Source organism: Hesperophylax consimilis, chromosome 26 (genome assembly GCF_061612785.1).
Source record: "Hesperophylax consimilis isolate HC1 chromosome 26, BYU_Hcon_1.0, whole genome shotgun sequence".
Lineage (NCBI taxonomy): Eukaryota > Metazoa > Arthropoda > Insecta > Trichoptera > Limnephilidae > Hesperophylax > Hesperophylax consimilis.
In genome coordinates this window covers 14,785,052-14,808,511 of record NC_142861.1, presented here as the reverse complement: position 1 = coordinate 14,808,511, position 23,460 = coordinate 14,785,052, and the positions used below count along the sequence as shown (strand labels likewise).

Sequence of the window (23,460 nt, the reverse complement as noted above, 5' to 3'; positions counted from 1 at the left end):
TTAGAGGCTCATTTAATATTTTTTTACGCAATTGTTTAAAAATTGAAAAACATATTATTTATATAAAACTTTATTTTATTTTGTGATTAACAAGTTTTAAGCTATTATACAGGGTTTTCCAATAAGAGGTGTTATTTTGAATAGCCCACTATTTCGGTTAATGTTACTTTTGAAGCTGTCACTTTTTGAAATTTGACACGTAGAAACTATGCCATTAATAAAAATGGAACGATACACGCTTCAACAACGCATTAAAATTATTAAAATTCACTTGAGTGAATCAAATGGAAATCATCTTGAGTGAATCAAATGGAAATCATCTTGAGTGATGAGACCCATTTCCACCTCAGTGGCTTCGTCAACAAGCAAAATTGTCGCATCTGGGGCTCGGAAAACCCGAGAGTTATTATTGAAAAGCCTCTCTACCCTCAACATGTGACTGTTTGGTGCGGTTTATGGTCCGGCGGAGTCATTGGACCTTACTTTTTTGAAAATGAGGCTGGAGCAACAGTTACGGTGAATGGATTGCGCTATCGAGAGATGATTAATGATTTTTTATGGCCGGAATTGGATGGTATTGATCTGGACAACGTTTACTTTCAACAAGACGGCGCTACGTGCCACACAAGTAACGAAACCATTGATCTTTTACGATTGAATATCAAAATAACACCTCTTATTGGAAAACCCTGTATATTAAAACAAAATTACACTTTGTACTTTATACCGTTAAACTTATACATTTTAAATATACACACATTTGGTTCATGTTGTAAGGTTTGTATTTAAATTAATAAGCTTTATATACGAGCATAGAAATAAATAAATACAGGTTGGACGGTTAGGGCCACACGATGCCCTCGATCCATGGCACCAAGGGGGCCACGCGCGTGAACAGCCGCATACAGGGGTCGTATCGGAGTGAGGAGTGGAGCCCCACTAGGAGCCGCGTGCAGGCCACCTTGTCCGCATTACCCCCCGTCAGAGGGCTTCCCCAGATGTAGCCCTGTTACACCACATAATATCAATATTATTATCTGCGTGTATTTTTATTTACATAACCAGTAGTTCCTAAGGAAAATGATTTCCCCCAGGGTCTATGTCAACTTTGGGGATGATTTTTTAGCAAAGGAAAGAGAGGAAGTTCTGGGAAGGAAAATGGTATGAGCAGGTATAACAGGGGCTCTATTCCTGAATCGAGGGCGCTCGTAATCGCCGTCGAAAGTACGTACGTTGGTTGTCGTTGCTATTCCCGAAATTGGTCGAAGGTACATACTTCGACGCCAAACGTCAAAAGTCATTCCACGCAACAACTACTGGGTATAACTGGGTATACCAGTAGAAACAGGGCAGCGAGTGGTAGGTTGTTGGCGTTTCTATGGAATTGGCTGTCAAAATCTAGTCTAGCTGTCAATTTTTGTTTTACCGCGCGGATTCCGCAAATGTAAAAGTGTTTTACCACTTATTACAAAAGTCTTTATCGGAGCTTACAAGCTCAATTAAGAGTTGCTTTTGGCAATTTGTAATATGTCCCGCAGCCATTTCTGTTTTGAATAACGAATAACTGTTGTCTGTTTGACAGTCACACCATAGAAATCCCAAAAACATCAGGAACATAGACAATATTCACAGGGGTGCCAATATAATCATCTCTTCTACCAACTTCGACCGTTCGACGCTCAAGAATACGTAAAATTGAAACATTCGAAAAAGTTAGTCGCGACGACTAGTAGTTTTTCACTCGAAGACGGCGCATACAAAAACGATTGATCGTTTAACTCCAGAATCGCAGGCCAGGAGTGACAGACGAATGATCTATCCCTCCCTCTGCGGCGCAATGCGATGGGTCAAGAAAGACCAGTTGAACAGGTCAAAGGGTCTCCCCAAACCAGCCTCTCCCGATCCGGTACGCCACGCAGCTGTTGGGCAGGCGTATCCTGAACACAGCTCACTCGATGAATCCGAGCACCCCTACTTAATCATCAAACGAAGCAAACCAATTACGGTAACCTATGGCAGAGGTGTTGGTTATCCAACAAATGATTCCCGGGGCGGCGGTACCCATACCCGCCTCCTAAATTGAATGTATGATTTTTTTCATTAAATCCACATAGGAGGTCCTGGGGAATTACTTTACAACAAGGAATTTCATTTTTAGGGATGCTTCGTGGCGGGTCTTTAGAGAAGCAAGTACCCGAAGGATTTTAAGATGACATCCGACTCATTTGCTCGACGCTCACGTTTTAATTATTTCATCGTATTACTAAAATCTCAAATGTTTCTAGAGGGATTTCTACGAATGTAATTTATTTGTATTTTAGATCAATGAAAACCGGACCTTACCAATAATACAAATATTTTATTGAAAACGTTTTGAAACTTTTGTAAAATGTTTTTCAACTATAAAATTAGTCGTAAGCACCAGGTTTTATTTTTTTAAAAGATGAATAAGTAATTTTCCGAGAGATACCTGTTGAAACATTTGAGATTTTAGTAATAATTAGAAAAAAATTGTTTTTACACGACTTCATCTCTTATTTTCCCACTTTATTTTAGAGATTGGCTTAATTAAAATTCTGGCTTTATTTTATGGTATTGTCCCGACTTAACTCGTCACGATCACGTGATACGTGCTCTGTCTCATCTGTTACCATGCTGCTGGAACGAGACGGAGTATTAGTGGGGAGGAGTGATGCAATTTTTTTTTGTTTTGAATTTAAAAAAATATCATAATGATAAATATATCAAAATAAATTGACGTTTTTTACCTTAAGTAAGCTCAAAAATCGAATGTAAAAATCCTTCGGGTACGTGCTGATACTCGCTGTACATTGCAGTAATGTTACAGGGGTGTTATTAATGGGATTATGACTTCTATAATCTTGCAATGTTGCAAGGCTGAAGCGATTTGGCAGGAAAGAAAATCCAAAAAAGTTATGGAAGATATTCTCGTATCGCCCTGGTGAATTCAATTAACCATTCAAACTTTTCTTGAAACGTTGCTTGAAATGGCTTTTGCCGTGTTCTATGACTAGATCTGAATATCCGGGTACTTTCATACCTTATTCTTCATCTCGCAACTCTCAACACACCCCAATCGAGGATGCCACAGTTTCACTGGCTCCAGACGGTTGGGAGCAGTTGCAGTAATGTTACATCCGCATTAAAATGTTATTTTAACGATGTTGCAATAATGTTACATCCGCATTAAATTGTTATTTTGACGATGTTGCAATAATGTTACATCCGCATTAAAATGTTATTTTAACGATGTTGCAATAATGTTACATCCGTATTAAAATGTTATTTTAACGATGTTGCAATAAAGTGGACATGTTTTATTGAAATTTTGCCTGTCTTAAAACGGGAAATCCTCCTAGTTGGAAAGTTAAAACATTTTCCAAATGTATATATCCTTTACTAAATATTAAAGTGAAGTAAAAAGGGTGTTGCAAATGGTGTTGCACAATGTTTCTCGATTTTAAAATATGTTGCAAAAATGTTACATCCCTGTTAAACTAATGTTTTAACAATCTTCCATTCGTGATGAATCATGATTTTACCAAGATATCGCATTTTTTTTAAATTATGCTACACATATGTAGCAATAATGCTACATCCCTGTTAAAATGATTTTGAGAAAATGATACATCCCTATCAAAATGATATTACAATGATCTTGAAACAATGTTGAAATGATGTTCCGATGATGTTACAAAAACCTGGTAATATACCGGACACCCCCCTCCAGAGGTTTCTGGACGAGCACAGAGATGAGAGGGATCGCTCACTCCGTCTGGGAAGCTGCGGGAAGGAAAGGCTTCTTCGCACTCTGACTGGGAAACTGTCTCCATTGTACTCTGAAATACAAACATTTTTTAAAAAACTGTTTCGGCTCACAAGAGCCCCATACCTGTACGGTATAAAAGCTGAAGAACAATACCGCCACCATGCTGGATAGCGTTGGAAGACATATAATAATTTAATCAAAACAATTTTTTCTTGGAAACATCTAGGTCTGCAAGCCAGTGCAGGGCTTCTTGCGAAGAATAACAGATTTCAATAGTGGTTCACTTTGCTCTGAAATGATCTGCATGCTTTTGGCAAATTTACCGTGGTCTTATTTATGGCTTATCCTAATAAGAATTGCGCGTGTCATCCGATATGTGATGCTGAAAGTACTCACTTTGGTAGTGAGCTCAGTAACGATTAGTCCCCTGGATAGGTCCTCGGGCAGCGAGGGTCCCGTGTGCAAACAGGCGGGCAAAATGCTCCTGCTGAAGGTCACTCTGAAATGTCAAAACTTTTTGTAGTTATCGGGCAAATGTACCAACAATTAGAAAGAGAAAACTCCAATCTCCTGGAAACAAATCCATGCCGATCCATGAATGGTTTCTATTTCCACGTCGATTTGTACATGGAAGTTAAAAGTCCTTGGACAATTCTACGTATCCACAAAATACCGGATATTTGGAGAGTACATAAAAATTTTGGAAATTCTTCGTCAAATGATCAAAAATTCGAAATTATGCCATTTTAAATAGAAGACAATATCTCGGAAGCTGGACATTCTTGGACAATTTGGATATATATAGATGTATCCGCAAAATACCCTGTACATACGGGGCGCATAAACATTTTAGAAGTTCTTCGTCGAATAACCAAGAATTGTGAAGTTATGCAATTTTAAATAGAAGACACCAATATCTTGGAAGATGGACGTCCTTGGGAAATTTGGATATATACAGATGTATCCACAAAATACCCTGGGCATACGGGGTGCATAAAAAGTTTAGAAGTTCTTCGTCGAATAACCAAGAATTTTGAAATTTTGCATTTTTAAATAGAAGATTCCAATATCTTGGAAGATGGACGTCCTTGGGAAATTTGGATATATATAGATGTATCCACAAAATACCCTGGGCATGTGGGGTACGTAAACATTTTTCTTCGTTGAATGGCCAAGAATTGTGAAAGACTCCAATATATTATCACGGGAAACGATAAACATAATGTTAGCAAAATAAGCAGGGAAAAACCGATGAAAAATAGAGCAAAGGAAGAAGCCACACTTAATGTATTTGTAACCTACATTACCGGTGTGATTCAAGAGTGTAGAGTGTAGATATTAGTAGTTCCGGGTAATAATTGCCCAGAGATCTCTGATATGAGCAAACAAATGCTGCAGCAGATTCACTAATTTCCCGACTGCTCCAAACATTCAATAATCTTTGTTCTAACTCTCGAACTATTTTTCGACTCCTTGCCGTCATTTAAGGAAAATATTACTAGTAACTTAATCGATGCTCACTGACAATGATCCACTACTTAACACAAGATCCAAAGGTACACTTAAACACATTCACTTATGCACCACATAATTTTTCAAATCATTTCATAGCTTGTACTAACACCACCTTGTAAAATGTGTATTATCACCCACCAGATATTTCATAAAGACAAATTTCATTGGTACCGATCCTTGGTATTGTTTCTAAATCTTTGTAAGCTGTTTACAACTGTTCTGTGTAATTTTGGTTTCAAAAATAATTAAATAAATGGGAAGGCACCAGAAGAAGAAGAGGAGAATATTACGGTTTATAATATTTTATTTTTACTAATACTTTTAAAGTTGTTACATGATGAGGTTTGTTGGTTTTGTTTTAATTAGACGAAATATAACACTATGTTTTAAAACAAACCATAAATGTATACGGTTGACTTTTTTTAGAACCTATGACAAAAACCCATGTCATGACGAAAAATACGTCATGTCAAAATAAATAAATACAGTACGAAAAACAGTATAAGAGATACACAAAACATACCAATAGTCATAACCAGAAGGGTATAACTTCGATCGCAAATTGGAACCGAAATATTGAGACATCATATTGTTGCCTAATTATATCCACCAATGAAAAACTCTAAAAGTCTATCGAATAAACTGCTGGAGAACTCAGTTTTCCTTAATATGTTTATCTAATATTAGAAAGATGTCCGTCAGTTTGTGACTATCATTCATTTTTATTTTTTTAAATTTTTAGTAGGTAGGTGAAAAGTAGGTTCCGAATGAGAATTGTACTGTCTATATATAGGCATATCTATGGCTTAGTAGAGGACCAATTTGTTTTTTGCAAAAAGCCCTAACATATCGATCTAGTGAGTGGTTTATTTATGGTCATAACCGTGCCTCCATCAGGGCTGACATAAGCACAATGAATAAATCTCTGAAGAACAGCAGCTCAACCTACATTAAACAAACATAAAAATAAGAAAATCTATAAACACAGCCAACAAATTTGAATACAAGGATATCAATAAACATGAAGATCAAGATTAAAAGACCATTTAACACTAACACAACTTTTTATGTTTTTATTATATATGACCATTTCCATATTGTACATACAAAATATGACGTTAAATATTTGGATAGTAAATTGTATTTCTTAGACCCCCTCACTGGGATAACCTGTGCTTCCTGTTTTGTTAGTTTTCTTTGTTGTTTTTTTTTTCAGAGTTGTATCATTAATCTCTTTCAGCCAGATTTTTATATTCGCTTTATATAAGGCGGACGAATGTTATGGAGTTTCGTCGCAAAATAAATAAAATTTCTTGGTTAGAATGTGGTTTTATGACCTGGAATATTTTTTATGTCAGAGTGATTTGACCTTGTTTGATGAATAGTTTGAGGATTCAGATTTTTTGAATAGTTTCAATAGTATATGTTTAGCATTTATACTACATATAACTACCTACAGTCCGCCTCGGAACACGAATCCCTAGTGAAGAGGACTGTGAATAAACTACTGTACCATGTATTTTCAACAAATAAAATAAAATAACACAGGGCTGCGACTTTTTTCTTTCTTTCTGAATTCGGGATAATTATCGAAAAAAATCCATCACGTAAGGTTTTTCCGCAAGACGCAAAATACTGTGGGATTGCCTATCTTAAGGCGTAAAACGGGGTTCATTATGATAATGTTATGTTTTATAGACTGCAACAAAAAATTTAGTAACTCATGACGATAAAATTAGTAAGCGTTGAATTATATATATCGGGATTTTTTATATTAACTATGATGAGAGAATGCCGTAATTCCCAAGGTGCCCACTCCCTTCCATGCCCTTTCATTTATTTATTTCTGTTCCAACTTACATAACGTGCATTTCAAAAATGACTTCAAGAGGTTGTGTAAATTCTTCTGAGAGTTTTTACTATATTTGTGGTGAATTTCAGTGAAAAAACAACAAAGAAATATTACTGATTTTGTTAAAAAAGTGTATTTTGCGTATTTTGGTGTGAAGATAGGGGACCAGGACAAATCTTGTTCCCCGCATGGAGTTTGTTCAGGGTGTGTTGAAGGACTTAGAATGTGGTCAAAATGTAAAGTTAAATCTTTTCGTTTTGATGCTCCCATGATCTGGAGAGAACCTCGAAACCACAGCGATGACTGCTACTTTTGGTCGTGCAATGTGCAAGGGTATGGTACCAAAAATAAAACAAATTTGCTACCCAAACATGGATTCAGCACTCCGCCCAGTCCCTCACGGACCTGGCATTCCTACACCACAAGCACCCCAAAGCCTAAACAATTTGCCATCATCAGAAAGTGAATAAGAAGAAATTTCTAGTGACGAGTTTCAAGTAGGCGACTCCAGTGGACCTCAACAATTTTTCAAGCTGGATTAAATGAAAAGAAAAAGCACAAAACGAAGATTGGAAACAATAAAAAAAGCAGATTTTATTGTTGTATATAACGTAAATAAAATATTTTATGACTTAAAATTAATTAAATTTGTATAATTTTCTTTTTTCTCTTGTGAACATTCCCTACATAAGTAGTGTTTGCAGGTTTTGCCTATATTTTAATTTCCATTTTGCGGAAAATCCTTACGTGATGGGTCGAATGGATGGCATTCTAGAATTCAACATACCGAAATACATATAATTCACCCATTACCATTTGAAAAAAATTAAAAATGTCAATTTCTAGACCTGTGTATTGGAAACGGGATAAAACAGAATTTGGTTGATTGGGTTAGTTGGTGACTTTAAGTTAGGTTTATTATTTTTGTTCTTTTCTTTCAACGCCACTGTTGTATTTTGTCAAGGAACAATTAACACCAACGAATTCATGTTTATTTTATTAACATCAACAAGTTACTGCACATTGCTCTGTAACTACTATCAAAGTACCTTAATTTTGTACTCTTGTTATTAACGAAGTCCTTTGTACAACAGAACTCTCAGTGATAACTTATATTGTACCTGCTTACATTGTTCATACTCAACTACTATATATTACATTCTGTACACTTAATATTGTACTCCTGAACAACTCTTGACTTACCTGGTCGTGTTACACAGAGTCAATAACAACTTAATTGACAGCTCTGCCATCATTGCCACAAATAAATTCCATGTGCCGACTAGGAACACAAGACAAAATGTAAAATTTTTCTGCAATACATACACAACCAACTATCAGGCACACTCAATAACCATTAGGATGCATGATCTGTGCAACAAGTTTGGGGTACTATTAAAATATTTACTGACTCCATTTATAGAATTAAGTGTAATCTACACCAGCACTTTGTTGAATTCTACAAATGACTGGAGCGTTGGCAATGTAGTTTTAGTGATTTGTCTTGTATGTAGCATTGTTCTAGTTTCTATATTAATATTGTTTCATATTTTTAACAATCATATCACAAAACTGCATTTACACTCATTAAATTAAGATAAATTTTCTATTAACTATTGAAGAATTGATTCTAAACTGTGTTTCGTGTACAATCATAATTGAAAAAGGTGTTTATCTTCAAATAACGGTAATAATACAGTTCACTGATTAACTGTCATAATATAATTGTGTGAATAATACCAGTGTCAACAAACTTGTACCTAAAAACCCAATACCCATCACTCTCCTTACACCATGTAGGGCTGATCAACTAATAAAAAATAAAATATAGTAAAATATTTTCCAAAATCAGTATGAGCCTCAACGACAACGCCCAAAAGTACTTGGCCAATGCCAGTGACTGTGTGAATTTTTTAAATACTATAATTATGGACCCAAACAACCGATTTAGTATCTTTATTTATTATTTGAAATGGCAAAAATATTGCCCGAACTGTCGGAGCTGCTGGGTACAATTGGTCAAATGGGAATAAAGTTGGGAATTTGGAAGGAGAATTGGGTGCCTATAAACAAATCATCCAAAACCAACCACTTCAGCCCAATACCCAAAATATTCAAAATGAAAACGCCCCCAGTTTATGCGAAGCTCTTGATGAAATGGAGGACAGGAAAATACGATCAAAAAATAATCCTGTTTAATGTTCCAGATAGCCAATCAACAACTCAATGTATTGCTGAAGATATAAACCGCGGCACGGATATCTTAAATAAGGTCACCACTATAAATAAAAATAATATTAAATTATACAGATTGGGAGCCAAGCGTGGAGACAAAACTCGCCCTATTAAGATGGAGTTTTCAGATCCGTCACAATTCAAACAAATATTACAAAACAGACGTGATGTTTCCGATCAAATAAAGATCAAATATGATCAGACCTTATTACAGTGAAAGCAATTGGCAGACCTAAGGAAGGAATCGGAAGACCGAATGAAAAATGGTGAAGTGAATTTAACCATTAAATATATAAACTCCTCACAAAAAATAGTAAATACGACGCCAAAAAACTAAGGTCACAACAAACAATAGGAAGCTTTTATCAAAACGTACGTGGGATGCGTACAAAACATCATCAATTTTCATCATTTGAATAGCCCTGACATATTAATGTTGATTCAATTTCATGTACCTACTATTAGATCAAGGTCGTCTAGTATGTATTATTGTGACAATTATACCACAGTCTCAGGATATAACTCAGTTATAAATAGATTGCACACACTTGGGAACTTATGCTAAAATTGCAGATAATTTTAATATGCCCCTTGTAAAATATAAAGCTGCACTAATAACACTTTTTAACGCCACTTATTTTAATGAGGTCACTACATAACAGGTTTATGTTATGGCTTTCTTTCTTTACTGCTCTTTTATTTGTTATGTTTTAATTAAATTTAATTCCTTCATTTTTATCATCAAAATTTAATTCTGTACTATGTATGTATAGAAAAAAAACTTTTGTAATTAAATGGCACTTGTGCCGATAGTTCAAAAAATTTTCAGTTTATCAGTTTAACGCTATATCATGCTTTAAAAACTTTGTGTATAGTATTCGATAGCTCACTATTTATATTCTGTTCTTAAAATCCATGTAAAAGGCCGAAAAAAATAATATTGAATATATGGAAAAGTCTTAAGACGTGAATAAATAAATATTATGAGGGTAAGAGACTTACGGCGTTTCCATCTCCACCAGCGCAATGTTATTATAGACCACTGACAGTTTCCTATTGAATTCGGCATGCGGCACCTTCCTGGATATAGAGTGCACTGCAGAGGGGGCGAAGTGGGGCGTGATACTCCCGCCCAGACCTACGTACTCCAGGGCACTGAAAACACACGTGGAACAAATGATTGATTAGTTTCAATTGGGTAGGCGGGTGGGAGTATCGCCACCGCCCTGTAAACCATTTATTGGATCGCTACCACATCTGCCGTAGGTCACCTCAAGTGGTTCGCTACGTTTGGCAACTTAGCAGAAGTTTCTGGATTCATTGGGTGAGGTACGCCCAGGTCTTGGTGGTGGATGCATCTGCCACTAGCTGCATGGAGGGCCTGATCCGGTAAGACCGGTTGAGGGAGACTATTGTGACCAAGAGATTCCAACAATCTCTTCATACCAGTTTTCTTCCCGGAACTTCCTCTCGTTCCTTTCCTTAAAAAGATCTTCCACACAGAATCCCCAAAGATGTATCACAGCTACTACTACTCTGTTACATAGCCCTTGTGTGGAGCTAACGTAGTAGTAGTAGTTTATTCGCTGATTTCAGAAGAATGTTTTTGATTTATTAAATAAAAAAAAATAATAAGAAACACGCTTTTTGTGGACGCGAGGTCTACTTACTGTTCACTGAACTATAATTTTATATTTTTTAAATATTTTTACTGTTGTTATTATGTTAATACCTAATTTGAAGCATCAGCAATCCCGCAAAATATAATGCCGATAGGAAACTAAGTTGAAAACTAGGGGAACAAAGTAGACTTAAATACAAACACATGTGATATTCATAATATATACGAAATTCTTGTTTTAATGTTTGGGGATGTGGTGAGGAGACAATGAAAGATGTAGGTTGTTAGGTCATAGCGTTTATTTGAGTCAGTACAGTTGTAAGATGACTCCCGACTGATGACGTTGACACCAACAAAGACCGGCAAAGATGTTGCAGGGTGTAGGTGCGTAAGGAGCGCAGGCCAGGGATGATATCCAAGGCCAGGTCACTAATTATAATCCCGCGGAGTTGATAATTCATAGCCTCCCCTTTAAGGTCTGTGTAACGCTGGGCGTAGTAGGTCCATGGCCAGAAGCAGCGTGATCAGGTAAGAAGCGGAGCTCAGTGCGAGGGCCAGCTGGGCGGTCGCTCAGTCAGCAGATTGTCAGCAGCGAGCGCTCGCATGGCTCGCAGGTTGGTCACTTTTAACTACTGATTATGGACTGACTAAGTACGTCTCGATGTGGCCCGTCTTTATAGGCGCCCGTGCATCGAGAATCTTCGGGTGTCTAGGTATGCTACGCACCGTACCTATGATGTTTAGCTGGAGGGTTCTAGGCGTTTTGCGTGGACGAACATTCCCGAATATTCTAGTAGTCGCTACAAATGTTTTAAAGCTAAAACTAAACGAATAAGAAAAGTATGGCAATTCAGAAAATATGTAAAAACTCACATAATATTTGCAAACAGGCACGAAGCTACGCACAAAAGCCAGCGTTCGCTTATGAGGGCCGCCTGACATCTCCAGTGGATATCGTCTCTTTCTCCCCACCCCAACATGGCCTGAGGACATACAGAAAGCACTTCAAATTCACTAAACGCACGAAATATATTACGAAAATACTGCATAATGATGTGGTCTGGGCCTTGTCACAGTGACACGTGATCAAGTCAGTGCCATCGAGTAAATGTCGATAAGTAAACTTAGTGACAACACTAATTTGGCGTTCATGCCTGCACTTCAAATTAATAACCAAAAAACCGCCGGTGGGCATTTCGTCTCATTATTTCCATGGAAGACGAGATCTTCGCACGAGTTCTAAGAAGATAGGTTATTTCTTTCTCTGTGGAAATGATAAATCCTGAATAAATGATTTTTTTTCGAAAATATGATTGGTGGACATGATGACGGATTTATTTGTAAGCACGGCACAAAATTGTCAGAAACAGAAGCAGCTGTAACAATAACAAAAACCAAAAAAACTTGCCGAACTTAATAATAATATTATTAAATTTGGTTTTAATTAAATTTAAAAAAAAATAATTGGACTTCTACAAATTAAACACAAAAATAATAAATAAATCTACAGAAGAAATGAAACCCAGGAAAATTAATTTTGGTTAAGCATGGAAGGAAGCGTTTTCTTTGGTTTAAACATATTATACGTACATTATAAATCTCTTTTCAATTCCACGAATAAAGTTAAGTAACTACTAGTAAAGTAACTTACATAGTACGGCGCCTCTGTAGTGGTATTTAAAGGGGTGTCAAGGAACACCCTGTTGTCTGAAGTGGGCGCACATATGTTTCCCCTGATCCAGCCAGAACTGTTCCTCTGGCAAGGGAACACCTTCTCGGCGAGATCAACACAGTCTGTAAACAATAACAGGAGACACACAATGATGAGTGACTTGGTGACATAGTTCCCCATCTATCACTATCCACTACCTATCAAGGAAAAAATACGCAGATCATCACTGAGCAAATAAGAGGACCAATATTAAGACGTATGGATGGTCTATTGTTCCTAAGGGTCCTGCGATGCATCCGTCGGTGTTCTTCATGCTTCTGCCATCTTCCGCCTTGCCAGCGACTATGATCTTCTGATGCAAGTTCGCAGTTTGGCGAGTTTCGCAAGTATTGGGTGCGTTGTATATAGACTAAGCCTAACTCTTCCAGATTGAAGAGTATAGTGAAAAACATATATATTCTGGCAATTGATAATAGTTGGCTTACAATCGTTGGCCTTAGAGCCCGTCTTTTGTAGTGTGACAGATCCAGTTGGCACCGGTGGGCAAGATGCCTCACAGCAAACCAATGAGCTTCCAGGGCTGGACTGCGAGCATCTCTGGAAATACGGGACATCTGAGTAAAAATGCTTCTTACATACTAACTAACTAACCAACGGGCAAATTATTAAGTAAGGATGATACAAGCCATCTTTGCTTCATTCAAATTCAGAAGGAAGCCAGTAGATCTTGCATCAGAACACCGAAATTCCGTAACTAGACAGCAAACATCTCTGAAAGTACGTAATATCTGAGTAAAGATACCCATACATGCTTTTTACCTATGGAACCAGTGTCCCACTATACTATATACTTCTAACTAACCATCAGGCCATTTCAGTGGGAGGAAACACCGATGTATATTTATTATAGTTTATTCTAAAACGGACTGAGATGTTGTTTCTTGAGAAGTAAAGATGCAGAAGAGGATGATCATGGCGTTACTAGGCGTTTTATTAATTTCAGGCTGTTGGAGGGAGAAAAACGACAAAGTGCCATCTGTCCTTAAAAATACAAACTGTTTGAATAACAACCAATCTCATGTTCAACATCTGGTTTGGGTCTTTACTTAATTTTAACAACCGATAAAAATAAGTATTGCTGATTTATTAAAAACCTCTTTAAATTATTCATAATCCGGTTAAAAACGGGATTGCATTTTAAACGTTTAGTACATTCCTAATATTTCGAAACACATGTTCGTGCCTCTGCACAATACGTTGATAATTTGTAATGACGAAATGCGAAAATATTATGATTTTTATGAACACGTGTTCCAACATCGCGATAATACTGGAAATTTTAACCGGATTACTAATAATTTGAAGAGATTTTTAAAAAATTTGCATAATTTTATAACAGTTTTTTTCCGTGTAGGTAGATAAGCTCATTGGTTCTATTACATCCTTATACACTGGAGAGCTCTTTTGAGGAGTCATATAACAAAAAGAAAACATACGCAGTGTCAGGCATAATGTCTCGTTGCAGACCATCGAGTTCTCGGACTGAACTGCAAGCATCTCTGGAGGGAGTACTATTGGAAACACCCTGACTTATTACCTGATTAGTAGAATTATTAATTTTCATTCGAATACAATTACTTGCGGTAGAAATCCACGAGAAGCAGCCTCCATTGCTGTGGGGCAAGAGGCGAAAGGCCGACACAAGCCCGGAGTTTCCTTGTCGGTTGTACAACTGGCACCTTCTAAAAACCAAAAAAGGATCATTTTCAAATGTTGCTTTACTCAAATGTGCAAATTGTTAACCTTAATTCAGCCTTAGTTCTAATGAGGTTGATTATTATGTAAATTATGCTTAATATTATGTGAGAAGGAATACATAAATAAAATATATTAAAACAAATTAATATCAAAAGATAACAACTCTCACACCCGGCAGTTCATGGAATCCCTAATTGGGGTATGTTGTGAGGCTAAAGGTTATGGGGATGGGAAGGAGACGGAGAAGAGAAAGGTGGAGGAGTATCTGGGTATTTAGATCTGCTCACCAAACACGGGTAAAGCAATTTAACAACAAAAAAATTAAACAACGTTTTCAAACAATTCTGGATGGTGGTCTTTTACTAGGGCGATACTGAGAGTATCTTCCACTCTGGAACGTGCCGCAAATATAGTGTATATTATTTTTAATTAATAAATTGCGAAATAACACAAATTAATCAAATAAAATTTACTTGCGCACGCCGGGGTTTGAACTCGCGACCTTCGGCTTGCTAGTTGAGAGATTTACCCCTCCACCACCGAGGTTGTCAAAAACGACGTAGAATGTTAGACAAAATGCCACAAATTATAAATCCAACGCTATTTTGATATGTGAAGCAACCTGCCCATTCAGATCTGGTAATTTATTTTTCTTCGAATAGTGGCGGAGAGTCAGTAACCTTGTTTTCTGATGCCATCCTTGACCTTGGTTAACCAAAGTTTTTCTCCGAGCAACTGGTGAAGGCGATAATCTTCTACGTGTTCTGTTGTTTGAATACGTCCACATCCAAACAACTCAGAATACTTGAGACTGTACCGATCAGTAAATAGGTTAATTCAACGCATGTACCTGGCCTATCCGATGATGTGTCGAGAGGATAAGCAGTTCCTGTAAGTTCCGTTGATTCAGTTGTAACCAGTGGCGCAGAAGAGCGGGCACAACACACCACAGCAATATTATCCAAGTTGAAACAGATCTGTAATTTACAAATTTACAGGCAAAAAGCAGCTAGATATATATACAGGGTGTTCCAATAAGAGGTGTTATTTTGAACAGCCCGCTATTTCAGTAGATGTTACTTTTGAAGCTGTCATTTTTTACATTTGACAAGTAGAAACTACGTCATTAATAAAACTGGAACGATACACGCTTCAACAATTCATTGAAATTATTAAAATTCACTTGAGTGAATCAAATGCAAAAGAAATGGGCCTCATCTTGAGTGATAAGGCCCATTTCCACCTCGGTGGCTTCGTCAACAAGCAAAATTGTCGCATCTGGGGCTCGGAAAACCCAAGAATTATTGTTGAAAAGCCTCTATATCTTCAACGTGTGACTGTTTGGTGCGGTTTATGGTCCGGCGGAGTCATTGGACCTTACTTTTTCGAAAATGAGGCTGGCGCAACAGTTACGGTGAATGTATTGCGCTATCAAGAGATGAATAATGATTTTTTATGGCCGGAATTGTATGGTTTTAATCTGGACAACGTTTACTTTCAACAAGACGGCGCTAGGTGCCACACAAGCAACGAAACTATTCATCTTTTACGATTGAATATCAAAATAACATCTCTTATTGGAAAACCCTGTACATCATGAACGACAATAGACATCCAAATTCAACACGAAATCTGGGAATCATTTCATCGAGCTGGAGTCAAACAACGTCACCATATATTTGGCACTAGGAGAGTTCGATAATGATTTGAATAAACTATTACATCAGTCGTACATTGACCGTCGAAGAGTTTACATTGAAATAACAAAACCCTGCGCAGGAAAATAAAGTTCTCTAAAGTAAGGCAAAGGCTTGCAGCATAGTACATTGTGGGATTTTTATACGCTGGATTTGAAAGTTCGTTTTAGTGACGCTAAAATGAGTGAGGTGGGTAAATTATTGAACATTTCATCTAACTAAATATTCAATTTTGGAATTAAGTCAGAACTATTGTTTCCCCGATTTGTTGTTAAGGCACCGTAGTAAGCGTTCAAAGATGGTTTAAAAGGGAGATATGTAAATAAGAATGTTAGAGGGAGCGCGCTTATATTACAAAAACTTGAAATCTCTCGACAAATGCTTTAGTTGCATCTAAAGATACACTTTGATTTTTTTCATGCATAAATTATTTTCTATCGAGGGAATTTAATATAATTAACGTTTCGGCATAACAAATGTATAGATATTATATTCAAAAATAACATTTTTTTAAACTTAAAAACTTAAGGAGTTAATGATAAACTTTTTTTAAATCGGTAGAAATTGGGTTTGAGGGGTCTTAAGTTATTACGCAGCCAGCAATTTTCGCTGCATTGCGAAAATGACTAGTAGATTTAATAGCAGAATAGCAGATCTTATTTTCGAGGTCTGAATAGTGGTATTATAATGCGAGTTACCTGTGCACTTTCAGATTCATTTATTGACGAATCACTTAAAGAGATACGGTCACGCCGCCTCCCGCGCTCCTCGCAACTTGTTTTGTTTCCCTTTCCTTCATTAGCTGGTCTATCAATTTGAATGTCTATGTGAACCACTCATGTTACAAAATAGATGTTAAACGGAGCTCTCAGTGGCTGGAGTATTATTTTTGTTTGATACCTGTGGGACGAACCCTCGGAAAGCTACGGCCAGCGCATCTGCGCAGTCCACCAAGTAAGTGCAAGTCCCACTCTGGCCGCTCTGTCGCAGCACGCACGCGTCACCTGCAACAACCTCAGTCGTTAGTCTCGGTAGGTCAGCCTCGTGGCTTAAACCTCTTAGCAATGCAATAATAACCTGGTATACAAAGTCTGTCAGTTGTGGCCAGTCCCAACCAAACTGCCCGGAGCGAGTCCTTTAGTTTTTTCCGGTGGGAATTATACTCACATAGACTCATACCTACAGGCTTAGCTAATGGATGGTTTGTATTAATAAAAACTAGGCGTAAGGACACAAGAGTAAAAAAACATGAGACGAGACACAAATGGCAAGAAACAAGATGAAAGATGCAAGATGCAAGGGACGAGAGGAAAGCGATAATAGATAAGCAGAAAAAGGCGAGGGGGAAATAGACAATGGAAAAAGACAAGAGGAAAGAGGCAAAGGAAAAGGGAAAGAGACAAGAAGAAATGGCGGTGATATAAAGGAGGTGATATAAGCGCCCCTGAGGTGATATCTCATAAAAGCCTCGCTATACAAATTGTACAATAAATATAAGCTACAAAACGGAAGATACAAAAAGAAAAAGACAAGTGTTAGATTAGGTTAGGTTAGGAAGAAAGAGGCAAGGGGAAAGGGACGAGAGAAAAGAGGCAATATGCAAGAGACAATAGGAAAGAAAGAGGAAATGGCGGTGATATAAAGGAGGTGATATAAGCGCCCCTGAGGTGATATCTCACAAAAGCCGCGCTACACAAATTGTCCAATAAATAAATAAATATTAGCTACAAAACGGAAGATACAAAAAGAAAAAGACAAGTGTTAGGTTAGGTTAGGAAGAAAGAGGCAAGGGGAAAGGGACAAGAGGAAAGAGGCAAGGGGAAAGATATAAGAGGGAAGTGACAAGAAGAAAGTGGCACGATATAATCTACAAAAAGAAAGAGACAAAATACAAGAAGAGGAGACAAGTGATAAAAGGAAAGACAAAGGATAGACGAGGTAAGAGGCAAAGGGAAAGAGACAAAAGGCAAGAGTATCAAACGTACCAACAGCTCCCCCCTTGGTACTGTCGAGGGGATCGGAAAAGCTGGGCAGGCAGCATACCAGCGAGTAGATTCTCAAGTCCAAGCACATCTACAAATAAACATAAGTACTTAATATGTTGTAATCAGTTGTAATGATGAGCTTAGTCAACTCCAATAAAACCATGATTTATTTCTGAATGATGGACTACCAAAGCACCACCGATAGTATATTTCATAAAGCATATTGCCTAGTAATTCTATAACACCCTCCCCGTGTGACTTCTTTCATTTTATTCATATTTATTCTTGATTTACCTAATAATTGGTTCACAACATCATAAATTATTGACTAAGCGTCGTGCATTATTGATGGTGTTACCTGTGGCTCCATATTTAATTCCATCTCCGCAAGGGCCACTGGACAATCCTTCAAGTAAGTGCACTGCCCTCTCTTTCCTGTGATTCCATGGTAGCAGACATCATCTGCAGTTACAGAATAAAGAATAACACTAGAAGTACCTTCCATACTAATTTTAATGTAAACACATGTTCCATTTGGCACAATTGCCCTGACTTCTTATATTCGCCTGACATCGTAGATCTGCATCGCATTTGAATTTCGTGAATTTTTTGAATTTCGATAGCAAATTCTAACATAAACATTCTCAAAATATGGTTTGACCAAAATTGCCTGTCACTAAATACTGAGAAAACATTTTTTATCCCATTCTTATTGAAAGAAAAAAACTCGAAAATAATGTTACAATTAAAATCCACTCTTCTGAGTGTGAAAATAAAAAAAATAATGTAATCATATCAAATATTCACCCATAACGGGCAAAAATAGTATTAAGAATCTGGGTGTTATAGTTGACAGTCAATTAAAATGGAGCGATCAAATCAAAAATACTACAGGTGGGACAAAAGTAATCACCCTATTGGAAAACGTTATAACTTTTGGAAATGGCGCCAAATGTCAATTCAGTTTTGACATTTGTTAAGGCGATGCCATACGTAGTAATTCAAAATCATGTGTTTTTGGTTTGAAAATTCGGTCACTTAGAAATGTTTCAGATGCTTTAATTAAATACTGCAAGTAGAATACATCTTCAGCTTTGAAATAATCTAGTATTTTTTAGATAAATCTTTTTACAAGCCCAGAAAAAAATAATGTATAAGGCCTATGAAAACTGCTTTAAAGTTAGAAATTTTTATGATTTTATTGTATAATGTGGCAAATTTAGTTATTTATAAAATGATCGAAAAAATTTTAAATATTTATGCCTGAACATCCACAAAATAAAATAAAAGGCACTTTTTGGCCATGTTTTTTTCTTGCATAAATCAAAACAGGCGGATGGTGTTAAGCGGGAATTTAAACCTTATCACCATCTACGTAAGGGTTGTTATTGATAGCGGCTCAATTTAAAATATTACACGACGTAGTGCATCGCCTTAAACAATTTACAACCAGTTCTGTACCTACCTTCTATTATTTCTTACATAATAAGTACATTTTTATTTTTATAACTTATATTTTCTAAGTTGTATTATATTATATAAGTTGTATTTTTTAAAGTTTGTAATTAACTTTCTTATTTTCTTAATTATATTGTGTTATCAAATAATTCATCCAGTTTTATAACTGTTTGTTAATTTTTAGCTACATCAACTAATGAAATTATTCATCTTATAAACCATAATGACGCCACTCCCCAACTCAAACACGAGAAATAATTTCTCAATTGAGTTGGGCAAGTTTCGTTAAAAAACATACATTTTTTTCGCAATCAGCCTTGAATTATCTACTTTTGTAAATTATTGTAATGTGTTTATTTAATAAATAAAAAAAACAGGAAATTTAAGCCTAGATCAGGCAAATATTTGGATTACTAAATACGCCGAAAGATTATACAATAAAATCATAACCGAACATGGTTTCGTAAGTAGGAGATTTTGAACTTTAAAGCAGTTTTCATAGGCCTTTACATTATTTTTTTCTGGGCTTATAAAAAGACTTATCTAAAAAATACTCCATTATTTTAAAGGCCAGGATGTATTCTACACACAGTATTTAATTAAAGCATCTGAAACATTTTTTTTTTCAAATTTCAAATTTTCAAACCAAAAACACATGATTTTGAATTACTACGTATGGCATCGCCTTAAGCACCAAATCCAACAATGTCTCCTATGGACGACTGTGTCAGTCGCCGGATCAACTGATCTGACAGAGTTTTCTCAGTTGCGTTATACTCTAAGGCAGTGATGGGCAAAGTACGGCCCGCGGGCCAAGTCCGGCCCGCCAGGCTAGTCAATCCGGCCCGCGACATTGTTTTGAATAACCCTACCACAATTTACCAATTGAACAAAATGTATTTTCTACGTAGATAGAATAGAATAATTAACGGTTTCCTTCTCATTGTGTTTTAAGTACGGTATTATTGCATCTAATATTAGTTTGCACACAACCTCGCGCTTTTCAGATCGGTAGCATGGCGAATGCATGGCGATGTGAAGTGCAATGCGTGTGTTGCTCGGCTAAGTTCGGGACGAATCGGGCGCTACCATTGACTGACCACCATTTAGCTTCACTACTGCGAATAAGCTCATCCCAGTTTTTACCAGATTATGATAAACTTTTAGAAGCTCGGCCACAGTTTCATCTGTCACATACGCCTTCATACTCTTCTAAAGAATAATCAATTTTTGTTACTTTTTTACCATTTTAGCATATAATGTACTCAATATTATGCATGATGTAAAAATTAAAAAATTAAGTACTTATATCACTTATAAAAAATTATTTTATTAATTTTTTTTTCCGGCCCGCCTAGATAATTTTTTTATTTTATCTTGCCCTTTCCTTAAAAAGTTTGCCCATCTCTGCTCTAAGGTATCGTAGTTTTCGAGTAAATTGACATGTTTCGGTCATGAAAGGTTTCAATCGTACCCAGTCTACCCTATGTGTTGGTGGACCCTTAAATAGGTTTAAATGATATTTTTATGAAAATGAAATTTTATAATATTTGAAGAAAATACCTTTACGAAGATGTCCTTCTCCACATGTTATCACAGATAAAATCACTAATACCAATCGATAGGAAGACATCTCAGTGAATTTAGGAACTTTACAATATGACACACAGCGGCTAAATGGATAGTGTCACACTATCGCAGCAACCAGGAGATGCGAATGACGCACACATCTATCAGTCCTCGAGATTAAATTATCTACTATAATGGGGGCCTTTACAACGACTAACAGACTGATCATCGTGTCTTTGATAACCCATCAGAATAGATTAAGTAAAATATTACCAGTTAAAACTCTCAGAGGCGCGCCTCATCCAATACAAACAAATCGTAAAATAAAACTAAGATATCAAGTATTAAATCTGTACCTCAGAAGTCGAAGGTCGGTTGTCCAGTTTTTTGTAAAAATGAGTTATGTATGAGACCATTTTTTTAGTTTTTTCAGTATCTACCCGGAGGTATAAACACGGTTATCCTACGAAAATGTGAAACTAAGTTAGGTCAACATAAAAGCTCTGGTATCCCCACAATGTTCAAGGGAAAAAAAATACTATTTCCTCTCTCCTAAACAATTTCAATAATGTGACAACCGACCTTTGACTTCTGAGGTACAAAAATATATTTGTGCTTGTTACTTGCAGATTTTAGTAAAATATTGTACTGCCCTGAAGAAGCTACGGTTGTAGCGAAACCCGATCTTTCAAAAAAATCTTTTTTGGTTTGACTGACGATTGAACCTTCCTCCCCAGGGACTGGAGTCAACAAGGTTAAAACATAATTCTAATTCGATAGTACCGACATTTATTACGCATATTAACTGCTGTAAATTTTTATTTATCATCAATTTATCTATACAATGTCATACAATTTCTGAGAAATGTGTGTGTGCGTGATATAATTCAAAGTCATCGATAATGAGTCTATCTGCCGAGTTTTAGCTAGATTGGATGTCGGAAAGTGTGTTAATTTCTACTTCATTGATTCATTCATTCAACCAAGAAAACCTAGAAAAGAAAAGCTTGATTGGATGTCGGAAAGTGTATTAATTTCTACTTCATTGATTCATTCATTCAACCAAGAAAACCTAGAAAAGAAAAGCTTGATTGGATGTCGGAAAGTGTGTTAATTTCTACTTCATTGATTCATTCATTCAACCAAGAAAACCTAGAAAAGAAAAGCTTGATTGGATGTCGGAAAGTGTATTAATTTCTACTTCATTGATTCATTCATTCAACCAATAAAACCTAGAAAAGAAAAGCTTGATTGGATGTCGGAAAGTGTGTTAATTTCTACTTCATTGATTCATTCATTCAACCAAGAAAACCTAGAAAAGAAAAGCTTGATTGGATGTCGGAAAGTGTGTTAATTTCTACTTCATTGATTCATTCATTCAACCAAGAAAACCTAGAAAAGAAAAGCTTGATTGGATGTCGGAAAGTGTGTTAATTTCTACTTCATTGATTCGTTCATTCAACCAAGAAACCCTAGAAAAGAAAAGGTAGATTGGATGTCGGAAAGTGTGTTAATTTCTACTTCATTAATTCATTCATTCAACCATGAAAACCAAATCAAAATTTAAACAGATGTATTTAATAAATAAAAAACAGTTCCACGGTGTAATTATTATTTCGCGTGACAATTGTTTCGCCTTCTGAAATTAGTATCAAACAGTGGTGAGACCAATTACAGAAGATATATTTACTTTGATTTTATGGTTAAATCAATTTTATTTCCAATGCTTTTATTGATTTCCGAGTAAATTGTCGAAGATTATTAATTGTTATTACAATGTAAAGTTATGAAAAATTACCAATTATTAAATTTGACTAACCTTTCACGATGGTCTCGTGTCAATTGTCGTATCTGCCTTAGTGTCATTTAAAAAATATTATCTTAACGGTGATATAAAGAGATAATACCACGCTTTATATTAAAATATTATCTTAACGGTAATATGAAGAGATAATACCACGCTATATATTAAAATATTATCATAACGGTGATATGGAAAGATAACACCACGCTATATATTAAAATATTATCTCAACGGTGATATAAAGAGATAATACCAGGCTATATATTAAAATATTATCTCAACGGTGATATAAAGAGATAATACCAGGCTATATATTAAAATATTATCTCAACGGTGATATAAAGAGATAATTCCACGCTATATATTAAAATATTATCTCAACGGTGATATAAATAGATAATACCACGCTATATATTAAAATGTTATCTTAACGGTGATATGAAAAGATAACACCACGCTATATATTAAAATATTATCTCAACGGTGATAAAAAGAGATAATACC

The 23,460-nt window shown here is 36.1% G+C and overlaps 1 protein-coding gene across 1 annotated transcript; it reads right to left on the bottom strand.

The window, feature by feature from the left end:
• Nucleotides 1-294: 294 nt before the first annotated feature.
• LOC149411163 (uncharacterized) lies at nucleotides 295-21,396 on the bottom strand. Its single transcript, XM_089647196.1, has 13 exons — nucleotides 21,147-21,396; nucleotides 18,484-18,587; nucleotides 18,126-18,213; nucleotides 17,041-17,144; nucleotides 15,294-15,420; nucleotides 14,324-14,427; nucleotides 13,171-13,282; nucleotides 12,665-12,807; nucleotides 11,887-11,996; nucleotides 10,395-10,547; nucleotides 4,187-4,289; nucleotides 3,735-3,860; nucleotides 295-1,006 (listed from the first exon to the last, which is right to left on the bottom strand). The coding sequence occupies exons 1-13, from the start codon at nucleotides 21,214-21,216 to the stop codon at nucleotides 842-844; spliced, it is 1,509 nt and encodes a 502-aa protein (XP_089503322.1). The 5' UTR covers nucleotides 21,217-21,396; the 3' UTR covers nucleotides 295-841.
• Nucleotides 21,397-23,460: the final 2,064 nt, after the last annotated feature.

What these genes read in the sequence shown, in the direction of transcription:
- LOC149411163 (XM_089647196.1), bottom strand. Translation starts at nt 21,216, where the DNA reads ATGTCTTCCTATCGATTGGTATTAGTGATTTTATCTGTGATAACATGT. An exon ending in CACATCATCGGATAGGCCAG is followed by an intron (nt 14,428 to 15,293) that starts GTACATGCGTTG and finishes TTTGGTTTTTAG; the next exon opens with AAGGTGCCAGTTGTACAACC. An exon ending in TGCCTGTTTGCAAATATTAT is followed by an intron (nt 10,548 to 11,886) that starts GTGAGTTTTTAC and finishes GTGTGTTTTCAG; the next exon opens with TGCCCTGGAGTACGTAGGTC.